Raw genomic sequence first — 11,884 nt, 5'->3', positions numbered from 1 at the left:
AATACAACACCATGATCTAGATTTGTCTGCATGTGAAACCAACTCTACACTTGAAAAGTATGGGGAAGAAGGTGTGCGCTATTTACTACAAGTACTACACACAGTTTGACTTGATTACTTTTAAATCAAGTCAACTTTTCAAGCATCCAGTGGGTCATTAAAGCATTTCTCATGGTTGTGGCCTGATATGCTGCCAGGACATGTCTCTGGCACGACTTAAACATCTAAAGACATTTTTTCTCTAACAAAAAGCTAAAAGCTAAACAGGGATTTTCCATTTTCCTCTGAACTCTGCTTTTGGTTTACTGTCTTGATCTTTTGATGTGTTCTTGTGATCTTAGCACGTCACTCTTTCAAAAACATAAAAAATCTTTTTTTAAAGTCCTGCACTGTATTATTCTTTTTCACGATCCATCCCCGAGATGAGCAGGATGTAGCCTATAGACTGACTCTGTGTCCCAAATTTGAGGTTTATGATGCACATCCTCGGACCTTTCCCCAAAGAAACTGCTACCACTTAAGTATTCAGTATGACCAGGCAGCCTCTGTCACAGGCTCTTAAAAGGTCTTTGAGGTAAGACTGGCAGCGATATAGGTGTGAGTTAGCATTTCCACTAATTGCAAGTTTAGCAGTTTGAATGAGAAACACATTCTAAAACACTCCAGAGGCTGGAAATCTCTGTGCATTTGTGCTAGTAATAAATAAATGTCACAGGGTGGACCCTGAATCCCTAAGCAATAGTCTCAGTTAGTGGTATCTGGATAATATATGTACCTTGACTGCATTTAACTTCCTTTTTACCACTGTCACAGCCAGATAGTCACATTCATTTGTTCACTTAAGTGTCTCATCATTAAGTGTCCCATCCCACTGGAATGTAAAGTAATGCCATTAGACTAACGCTGCTATGTAATAGATTTGTTTTGGCTAGCTTGGAGTCCGATTCAGATGTCCCCATGAAGAAAATAAAGTATGGGTGCATCGAGGAACCCCTGTGGCAAATGATTATATCTACTTCAAGGTTTTTTTTCGATAATTGCTTTTTTTAATGTATAACACTGAAACTGAAATTTGCAGATAATTACTGCACCGTGTGAACGTAGAAAAGGATGGCAAATGTTTATTTTAACACACTGTAAATTTAAATTTACAACACAAGTCATTTTGACTCAAAATCTGCACAAATAAATGACAACTAAGAGAGTTGCGTTCAAATCCAACACTTTTCCTCAAAACAAGAACAAAATCCTAAAACATGTTTTGCTAAATGCGAGCACAAACTGGGAAAAACTGTAATGTACCAGTTAAATACCTGGGCAATATGTATCCCATACATGGAAAAGCATAGCAACTATTTTCACATGGTTTTCTGAGCAACTTGCAATTATTAAGTAAGGTTATAGCAATAAAACTGAAACATCAGCTGGAGCTCAGGCTTCAAAATAAAGCACAGCTATACGCATACAGTAGAAAGCAAAGGGGTGTACTTTGAAGGAAGGTTAACCTGACCTGAGCTGCAAGTCAGATTTTTCAATGTCACAAAACAGGCTCTCATATTATGGCTTGATCACCATGGTAACTTGTGTTGCACACTAGAGGTGGATATGTTTAGAGTTTAGGTTTAAAACCTGCTGTAAGAGCCACATTTGCTTTAGAAGATTAAAAGATTTTCTGCTCAAGGAATACATTACACACTGTAGCCTGTTTAGCTGTACATTTACTTATACAGCTGAATGAAGCAATTACAGCAGCAAAATTAGATGCAGGTACTTGCATGCATTCAATTAGCAGTAAACAAAATCAATAAATACTTAGTCGTGATTTGCTGCCAATTCTATTTTATACATTTGTATTGCGGCTGATAGAACAGACTATAAAGGTGACAGGTTTTAGTGATAACCACAGACAATATATAAAAAAGTTCATTCAATGTGGCCAAAGTCTGCATGGATTTCACATTATTATGGTACACCTGTCAATCCTGAAAGCATTGATGATCACATTGAAGCGCATCAAGTTCAAAGGTTTTCTTGATTTTCTCTAATAATGTGAACCTTTCACTTTAATGCTCATTTACTTGTTGCTTTAATATTTTATTATATGTCACCAGGACACATTTCTCTATACAGCACATAGTCAGTTTTTTTTTTTGGCAACACTTGTGATTAAAGGTATAATTCCACTGTATTAAAACGAAATTTCAATTTATTTTTCTATTACAACAAAGTATATTTATCTATAAATACATGTCATAAAATAACACATAGATAAAGGTAGGCACACTATAAAGGTATAAAGGGGAGTTCTGTAAAAAAGAAGTCAGATTTTTAGAGGAAACAAAAAAATAATTATATTCTAAGTAATTTTCAGTAGTGTGCAATTTCATGGTAATTTTACAAAAAAAGTCTCCATCTCGTGTAAATATTTTGTATTTTTAAGGATGCAGGCTACATTATGGACTTATGGATTTATCTTGCCCTTTTAAAAAACATCTTTTTTTAATAATCATTATGCTGATGTGTATGATGTATTTATCTGTCCTTTTATTTTACCAATAGAAATGGTATAATGAAGTGTTCTCTCTTACCAACTTACAAGAAAAAATAAATGCCTTCAAAATTCACAGTTCTATGAAACCTTGTAATGATGGAGCCAAGTCTCATTTTTTTCCCTTCACAATGACATTTCAAACATAACTTTGAAAAGGAAAGAGAAGTCTGTGTCATTTCCTGCAAAATATCTGGAATTTAGGTCCATGATATGACCTGCACCACAAAAAGTACAGTGTGTTTACAATGTAAGACGGTGAATAATTGCAAAACTACCCAGAAATTACACACTAAAATTAATTAAATTTACTTATGTAAAAACCTGACTTGTTCCCACCTTATTCTAGGGTACCTAACTTTACACTTTAACGTTGTAAATGTAATGACATTGTAAGATCAAATAAAATACGTCAAAATTCTATTTAATTACTGGGGAATTGCGCCTCATGTTGTAGTGTGCCTTATCATAAAATGTTAATTTTTATTTGGCAAAACATAATCAATTGAATCAAAACGAAAACACCCACTTTTATTGAAGTTTAAACAGAGCCTAAGGAACAAAAAGCCACATTGGAAAGAAAGCCAAGGCCCCCTTGGTGGGAAAAAAAAATATGCTCCATCTTGTAATTTACAAAGAATATTTACAACAACTAAGCTCAGGTATGGCCTTGATTTCAGAGGCGCTCCAGCACAGAGCATCAGGAGCTGAAATATGAGGTCGAAGCCTTCATGGTGGGGGAGGTCAGGTGATGCTGATGAGATGAACTAGGAGACTGTGGTGTCTGTCCTGAGGGAAGATGGAGATAGAAGAAGTCATCGTCACTGTCACGCTGAGTAATCATCATGTCAGCGCTGGCAAAACAAACAAAACTGCTTTGAAATCCAAAGTGTAACATCTGTGATGAATAACAAACACACTCCAGCAGAGCAAAGTACAGCTGACTCATCTGCTTTGTTCAGACAGCAGCTGTTGACACAACTTTTGATTTGTGTCCCAACCAGTGACAACTCCCCCAACCAACCTGTGACTCACTGTACAGTAAACCCATCTGTCACTTTAATGGACCCTCTGAGTGTGAAATTTTGGAAAGTACATGCCTGTGATATGCTCTGTCTTGATGTTCTCAAAGCCGTGGTGCCTCTGGAATGCCTCAAAGTTGATTGAGGCGTCATCCTCTGATAGACTGTGAGGGACCTGGCCATCGCCAGGGCGAGACACCTCAAAACGAATCCATCTGTAGCTAAATAAACAATTTTTTAAAAACTCATAAATACTATAAAGACCTTTTTAAGATGTCTAACAGAATGCAAGTGAGTTAAACCTAGAAAAGCTGAATATATCAAGTTGAGAATCCGTTGTTAGGGAGCAGATATGTACTTACTTGCTACACTTGCGAGCTCCAGGACAACTCTGGATGAGATTCTGTATGGTGGGATGAGAGAATCCAAAGAAGTCTGCTCCTGATGGAACAATCGACGCCACGGACTTGGAACTAAGAAGAATGTGCAGAAGGATTTATTTTAACTGAAGGTGACAAAAGCTAATTCAAGTTGTACTAGCAGGTTGAGTAACTGGAAGACAAAAGCTTTCTCATGTTTGTTCATTTATTCAGAATGTGGCAGTGAAGTTGCTCTACCTCACAGACGCGATGGCCTTCAGTAGATTGGCATGGCACGTCAGGGCGGAGGAGGCCACGATCGCATTCTGAGGGTCCTCTTCAGGCACGATCTCAAACTGGAGATGGAGGGTGTTTGAAAAAAATAATTGTTTAAAGTAACATATCTTAATCTTAGTGTCGTGTGTTCACCTAAAAGTAAACAGAATTTATATAAACATGTATCAAAACTTGCATGCGAGATGAGAACTGACCTGTGGGCCTGTTCCCCCGTCCTTGATTTGGCAGGTGTAGAGGCACTGCTGCTCTGGGTTTTTCATGCTGGCAAAGATGCGTGTGCTGCAGAAGCCCACTGGGTAGATGGCACACTCGTCATGAAACAGCATTCTGTCTGTGATGATCTGGAGAGCAGACAAGAAGGATTGAGTCATTAGTGTAAGCATTTCGAGAGGCTTGGTTGTGTCCTCTAAAGCTCACTTTATGCTAAAGATAGGAACTTTAAAACCTCAGCTCAGAGGTTTACTGTCACTGAGACACTGACCTCGCCCAGACTGTAGACTGTCAAACCTCCCAGTACTATGGGAAAGACGGGACGGCCGGAAGAGTCGAGAGGGATGGGTTGCACCACCTTCCGTGAGCCGTCTGCGAGTTTTCGCTTCTTGGACATCTTCTTTGGAACTAAAAGCCCAATTTCAGCACAATTTAGTTGTATACAGCAACACAAGGATGTCATTTTATGTCTTAATAAATGTTTGATCATAACACTCACGTTCCTCCTTTCCATTCTCCCTGCCCCGCTCCTTCCTTTCCTTTTTGGGTTTTTTAAGTGCTCCTTCTTCGCCTGTTGGCACTGTTGATGACACACTGTGAGTAGTGGACAGACCTGAAGCCCCGGAAGGACCTGAGGACAATCCCACTGGTGGCAAAGGTGGATGAGAGCTTGAGCCGGGTGTGGGCAGTAGCTCCCCCTCTGACAGAGACTGGTATTGCAACAAGGATTTTAGTAAGAACCTGAAAATAAAAATTTAATGAATACCATGTGCCATTAGAGCAAAAGCACATCATTCAGCATGTCACACAGCAGTCACCTGTACTCACCTCCGCTCCTCCTTTGCTCTCAGAAACTTTTCTTCTATGTGAGCAACTTCATCGCAGAGAGCTGCATTCTCCTGTGGACAAAATTACACCTCGGTGTGGTCAGGGTGGATAACATACTTTTCATGTCCTAGTCTACACTCAGACACTTTTGGGGTACCTAATAAATTTGGACCCCCTTTATCTTTCAGAGCAGCATTAATTCTCCATTACAGAATCAACAAGGTACAGGAAACATTAGAGACTTTGGTTCATATTGACAAGACAGCATTACACAGTAACTGCAGATTTCACGTCATCCATGACATGAATTTCCTGTTCAACCACATCTCATTAGTGCTCTGTTGGACTGAGGTGACTGTGGAGGTCATCGTCTCATGACCTCCACAGTCACCTTGACCATCATGTTGACCATCATGTTCAAGAAACCAGTTTGAGACAATCTATGCTTTTTGACATGAAACGCCATCTTGCTGGAAGCAGCCATCAGAAGATGGATACACTGATCACAAGCACCCAAAAGTGTGCCAGAAAAAACAGCCCTCCTCCCACATACCGCACACCCCTTACACCACCAGAAGCCTGAACTGTTGAGACAAGGCAGGATGGATCCATAATTTCATGTTGTTTATGTGAAATTCTGACCATACCATCCATAGAAAGACATCAAGACTCATCAGACCAGGCAATGTTTTTCCAAACTGTAGTGCCAGTTTGTTTTTCTTATTCACAGTAGTGGAATGCTCTTCTGGATACCTTGGTTGTAACAAGGAATGCAGATTTCTTTTTTTTTCTAACTGAGTTAGTGCCTTCCTTTCAGCTTGAAGCAGTTTGCTCATTCTGCTCTGAGCTCAACAAAGCACTTTAATGTTGAGAAATGCTGCTCATTGGACATTTTACTTTTTTGCACCATTCTACATGCCTAAATACACTGAGTTATTAGGCAACTAATCAGGTGTACCTACTAAAGTGGCTGGTGAATTTATATGCATGATGTAAGACTGTTTATTTTTATGGAAACATCATTTACTTACAAATATCATGGCACGAGCAGCTTTGCGCAGCCGGAGGTACTTGAGCCTATACTTTTCGTTCTGGTTCTTTCGTGGACCCCTCTTCCCCTTGGCCTTATGCTCAGAGGAGGTAGTGGGAGATGGGAAGGTGGGTGCTGAGACTCCTGACCCAGAACCAGAAATGGTATTCTGCTGAGGCGAGCTGAGGAAAGACTGGGCAGTGAAAGCCTGCAGGGCCTGTTGCCGCTCCTCATCAGTCTGTAAGGAGACAGAGATGGAGGGGAGACGAAGACAGAGGATTGTTTATGTGTAGCACGAGTGCCTGAGCCTAATGCTTGTGCTTTCCTCAGGATGATGAAATGTACACAAAAAAAACAAAACACAGATGCAGCTTCCACTAAAAGTGCTTTTTGACAAATAACAAAAGTTCAAACAAACAAAAGGTGCACAAGAAATTAAAACACAACTGAACTCCCTGTCTCAACTTATTTCACTCAAACACAGGCTTAATGCAAAAATGCTGAAATTTTAATTCTGTATATATGATTTTTTTCAATTACTTAGAACAGTGTTGTGTATCCCTCTACACTTCTGGGTCTGGCTCTTTTGTGAAAAGAAAGGCTTCCATATTTATCCATAACCAACAGCAGGGCATACAAAGCAATGCAAATGTGCAGCATCTTATAATATATTTAGGTTTGGTATAACAGTGGCATTAGTATCTCAGATGACTCACCAGCAGAGCAAAGACTCCGTTTCTGTTTTCAATCCTCTTGAATCTCCTGCTGCCTTTTTGTGTCTGAAACATAATGTGAGACTGAGGCCAAATGCACGGGGCAGGAAAGGCTGGGTTTGATTCACACAATCTGGGGGTCAATTTAGATGAATTCAATCATTATAAGATCACAGTTTAAAGGCCCGCACATCAGAGCACAGAGAACTGTCTGTTCCGATTACAGCCCAGAAATGTCTGCCTCATTAAAAAAAATGATGCAAAACAAAAGTCAAAGAAGCGGGATGGGAAAACAAAGGATGCTAACAGAAATGCAAATGGTGTTTGCACCAAATCCACTCAACAGGTGATGGTGTAATTTACAGCACTCAACAGCAGAGGCTGCTGTGAGGCTGAGTCTCAAACATTTCCCTTACCTCGCGGTACATGACAGCTTCCAAGCTTGATTTTGCACTGCCAAGGAGAGAACAACGAGATGAGCAAAGTCTAAAGGATCATAGTGAATTACAGAAAACCATATCTCCCTCCTCCCTTGTACCCATTGAAAGACAGCAACTCCTGCACACTCTTGGTTTTCATGAATTTGTTCTGATGCTGTCCAGCCAAAGCTCATCAAAACTCATGAAACTTGACTTTCAGATATGCTCTAATAACTTAGACAGTTAAACTGAAGAGAACACTGTACTTGGATTGAACAAGTCCCCTGTCGATGATTCTCTGTTTAATTTCCTTTATGTGCATGGGACGTCCCGCTTCCTCCAGAACAATCTATGTAAGAGAAAGAAAGAAGAAAAAAAAACTTGCTAAAACACCAAAAGCAAAAGACCCTCACTACGGAAGAGGATTAGGGCCACTGGGAAAAAAAATAAAAAGTGGGCACATGTTTTTTTTCTTCTTTTCCAGAATTCTGAGATTAAAGTCAGAATTCTGAGAAAAAAGTCAGAATTCTGAGATTAAAGTCTGAATTCTGCTCTCAAATGTAAAGTCAGAATTCTGAGAAAAAGTCAGAATGACTTTAATCTCAGAATTCTTACTTTTTCTCAGAATTCTGGAAAAAGAAAAAAAAGACGTGCCACTTTTTTTTTCCAGTGGCCTAATCTCTTCCGTACCTCACTGCTGTGAATGTTACTGAAATGTTAGAAATATACGGCCCATACCTGCGCAGCATCGAGCCACGTCAGGTTCGGTTTCTCTGCTATTTCACTGGGTGGTTCACTGCAAACAGGAAATAAAACGTCAGTGTCCTCTGGTGTAAGTTATCCCCTTGATTTATTTGTACTTTAAAATTTTGGCATGATTTCCTGCAAGCACACCCACTTTATCTGGATACATGTTCATATTGCTTATGCAGAGGAATGACAAAAGGAAAAGTCTATTGCCCTTTAACCTTACAGTGCTGGGAAGTGATGACTTCTTAGAAGCATTTCAACAAATTCCCATAATGATACATTTCTATGCTGATGGTGTCTCCGCTCATAGGACTCATGGGATCACCTGATTATTATTATTATGTGAATCACATCAACTATGGTCTATGGAGAGTCAGCTAGTTTAACTCATCAAAGCATTATCAAAACACTGAATGACGAAATATATTTTAGAAAAATGGGACACTGAAGCTGTTCTGGCAGTATATGATGCCACAAGACCTTACTAAGACACCTTTTCTCTTTCCTTGAAGTTGTCAATGATCTGAGGATTTTTCTGCTCTTAGCTGTACCCTAACTGACATGGTGGTAAATGGACTGGTTTTGTATATAGAGGGTTTCTATTCTGCTTGAGTATTCAAAACACTTGAAATCATATAATCTATGTTAATACTGGCAGAATATTTCTTCATCCAAAATAAATTAAGTTACAGTAGACAGTAACATTTTAAAATTATGTATTATAAAATCTGATTATTTTGAATCACCTCTCCAGAGTTTCAGTGGTGCCAGACAGAGTTGCAATGCTGTCCAGAGCAGGAAACAGAGAGTAGTTCCCCTGTCCATCAGCCTCCATCTCAGATTCAAACGTGTTGAGGGATTCCATGGAGGGCAGGTATGAGCATCTGCGAAGAAACGTCAACGAGAAAATATCAAGCTGTGTTTCAGTCTACAGGCGTGCCTCACTGCAGACTGTAAGCAAGGCAAACACTGACTTCTGCACAATAATACCAGGTACAGTAAGGACCAGCTACAAGCAAAACCTACCCAAATGAGTCTGCAGCAAACACTTATTTCACTTCGTGCTCCTCACTATTAGTTTCCGTGTCAACCGGAACCTTCGGCCGTCCTCATCGCTTTGTTTACAGTCAGAGCGTCTAAATGCTAACATCAACTAGCTAGGAGTCATTGGCTAGGAGCAGGTTCCGTGTTCAAATCCAGAGTTGAAAGAATAAATATTTCGCTAGTGTGGTCCAACTCGTGAACATATTTGACGTTGGGTTAAAAATGCGAATATCTCTCACAGTTTTACTGTAGCATAGTAAAGGTATATGTGGATCAGGAAGACTGGTATTGGAACCAAAGACAGATGAGCACTTTACCGGATATCCGGTGTACATTTACGGCTCGTCAAAATAAAATCCGAAAGTTACACTTCACCTTTTCCATTATTCTATTTAAATTTTTACTCATCTATTACTACTGTACTGCACTTCTTAAGTGTTTGACAGTATGAGTGATGATATTCTGCTTTTAATCCTTTAAAAAAAAATAACATTAGGCATGCTACATTTTGTTGCCCCGTTTATCAGCTAGTTTAGTTGAATCTTTTCTACAAAAACCGGGGAGACTGGTTGTAACAAAGGGATCGACGTAGCAGCATCGATTCCAGGAAGAGGGGACAATGTAAAATCATTTAATCAGTTCCATGTATGACAACTTCCTCCCTGGCTTTGTATGTGAAAAATGACTGATTTCCAACTGTGAAAATCTTTCTTTCTGGCTTCTATGCTTTTTTTTTTAATGTAGTGTCTTAGGTAAAATGTGAGGCATTTAATATATGCCGATTTCAAACTACTACGCCGCTGCAAATAGTTACAGAATAGTTGTCAGGTGTGGGGATGGTTGTAGTACCTTTTCAAAATATATCCTGCTCCGTTTTTTCCCAGCATGTCAAGGAAGTAGGTGAGAAAAAACTTTACCACTATGAAGTATAATTAGTGGATTTTTTTTGGCAGCAGCTTATTGTGACTAAAAAATCAGAGGTGAGGTGAGTGCTTTTTGACATAGATTACCAAGAAGGCTGTAACAAGGGTACTCCTCATGTCTGACAAGGAAACATCTTGCTGTAACTCAAATTTATAGTAATTTGAATGGCATGACCTTCTATGTTAAGGTACTGTGTTTAGAGATGACTACCGTATTTGAACTCCGTACAAAATTCCGCCCCAGCAGCTGTTTTAGATTGAGATGTGCACAAACACTATTTCTCTCTGCTGAGTTTTGAGATAATGTCTTTACCCATTCTTTATTATGGCTTGTGTGGTCGAGACTTATTTGATGTTTGCGTGATTGTTTTTATGTGCTGAAAATGAATCACCAATTACAAGGACATCTTGCATGTTTAAATATTCCTGACTGTTGGAAATGAGAACATCTAACATGATCAGCATTTCCTGTCCAAATTACACCAGCATTACCGCCTGTTTTTTATCAGTACGTAATTGCAATAAAATGGTCAGCATTCCCTTAAATCTGTTTTAAAGCAGTTATAATCTTTTTAAAAAAATAGTTTTTCTCTTTAAGACAACCAAATATTTTCTACAAGTTAAAGGGTACGTACAACAAGGGTATCTAACCAAAGGGAAATATAGATATATTTTTTTCCCTCTGAGTAAATTTTTCTTAGACGTCCCCGATTCAGTGGAAGTGAATGAAATTTCCCTTGTGGTGCGTCTGCATAATTCATAGATGGTACTGTAAATTGAATAGTTCAAATACAACTTTTTCACAATTATCAGAGGACAAACTGAGAGTGGGAATTTGCTGTTGTGCATCAATGAAACCGACGGTACACACTTCCACTGCACTGGAGTGTCAGAAATTTTAGTAACAGATATTTTGACTTTTGGCAGTAAAACTAAAACTCAGAGGAGAATTTTTGGTAACTAACCATTTGAAAGTCTCCTACTCTTGTGAGCTGTGTCATTTGTACTGGATCACCTCTTAGGCCTGTTCTTGCTCTGTGGCTCAACCATAACACATGAAACACTAAACTATAAAATCCTTAATTTATCCATATCCATGTTCAAAACGGTGACTCAGGCTCCTTCCTTTATTGGAGCTCGTCTTATGTGGCCTTACAAACTATGTGGTCTTATTTCCGAAATTGCAGTATCGGAGCAAAGCATGTGAGCGTTTCACAACATAACAGTTCAGACACGATCGGGCAAAAACACAGCAGCTTAAATCGTTTCCCAATGTTTTGCTGTGTCACTGCATGTTGATATATGCAACTCATATCAGTCCTGCTAGTTGCATGTTGTCATACCTGAAGAGGGCGGAGAAATTGTAGAAACTGTAGAATTGTACATCCTGTTTTTGCCTTATAGAATAGAATTAATAGAATAGCCCTTTATTCTCATTGTACATGTACAATGAAATTGTGCTTTTTTTTCTTTTTTGTTAAGAATAAAATATGTGAAATATGTATGTTTTAATCAATCACTGTACCAGTTTCCTATTTACCCTAGCAAAATATAAAGAAATGAGTGGGGACTCGAGACTTTTGCACAATACTATATGTATCACATATTCTGAAACCTAGCGTCCTCTCTGTGACCCTGTTGATGGAAGTTGTGTGAGCCTCCATGTCCTATTAAAGGGTGTGCGTCAACAAAGATAATCCCATAAACCAGGGGATCATTTGGCATCAACACCCTTATAACC

The 11,884-nt window shown here is 39.1% G+C and overlaps 1 protein-coding gene across 1 annotated transcript; it reads right to left on the bottom strand.

Annotated features, from left to right (window-relative positions):
* Positions 1 to 1,105: 1,105 nt before the first annotated feature.
* Positions 1,106 to 9,533, bottom strand: tbrg1 (transforming growth factor beta regulator 1). Its single transcript, XM_031758469.2, has 15 exons — positions 9,203 to 9,533; positions 8,923 to 9,060; positions 8,165 to 8,222; positions 7,693 to 7,775; positions 7,424 to 7,460; positions 7,011 to 7,073; positions 6,296 to 6,532; positions 5,265 to 5,335; positions 4,936 to 5,177; positions 4,708 to 4,844; positions 4,421 to 4,567; positions 4,188 to 4,285; positions 3,933 to 4,043; positions 3,649 to 3,791; positions 1,106 to 3,337 (listed from the first exon to the last, which is right to left on the bottom strand). The coding sequence occupies exons 2-15, from the start codon at positions 9,039 to 9,041 to the stop codon at positions 3,249 to 3,251; spliced, it is 1,635 nt and encodes a 544-aa protein (XP_031614329.1). The 5' UTR covers positions 9,042 to 9,060; positions 9,203 to 9,533; the 3' UTR covers positions 1,106 to 3,248.
* Between the last annotated feature and the right edge of the window lie 2,351 nt (positions 9,534 to 11,884).

Source organism: Oreochromis aureus, linkage group 14 (assembly GCF_013358895.1).
Source record: "Oreochromis aureus strain Israel breed Guangdong linkage group 14, ZZ_aureus, whole genome shotgun sequence".
In the NCBI taxonomy this organism is placed as follows: Eukaryota; Metazoa; Chordata; class Actinopteri; order Cichliformes; family Cichlidae; genus Oreochromis; species Oreochromis aureus.
Note: the sequence above shows the minus strand (reverse complement) of the source record. Positions and strands in the feature narration are given on the sequence as shown.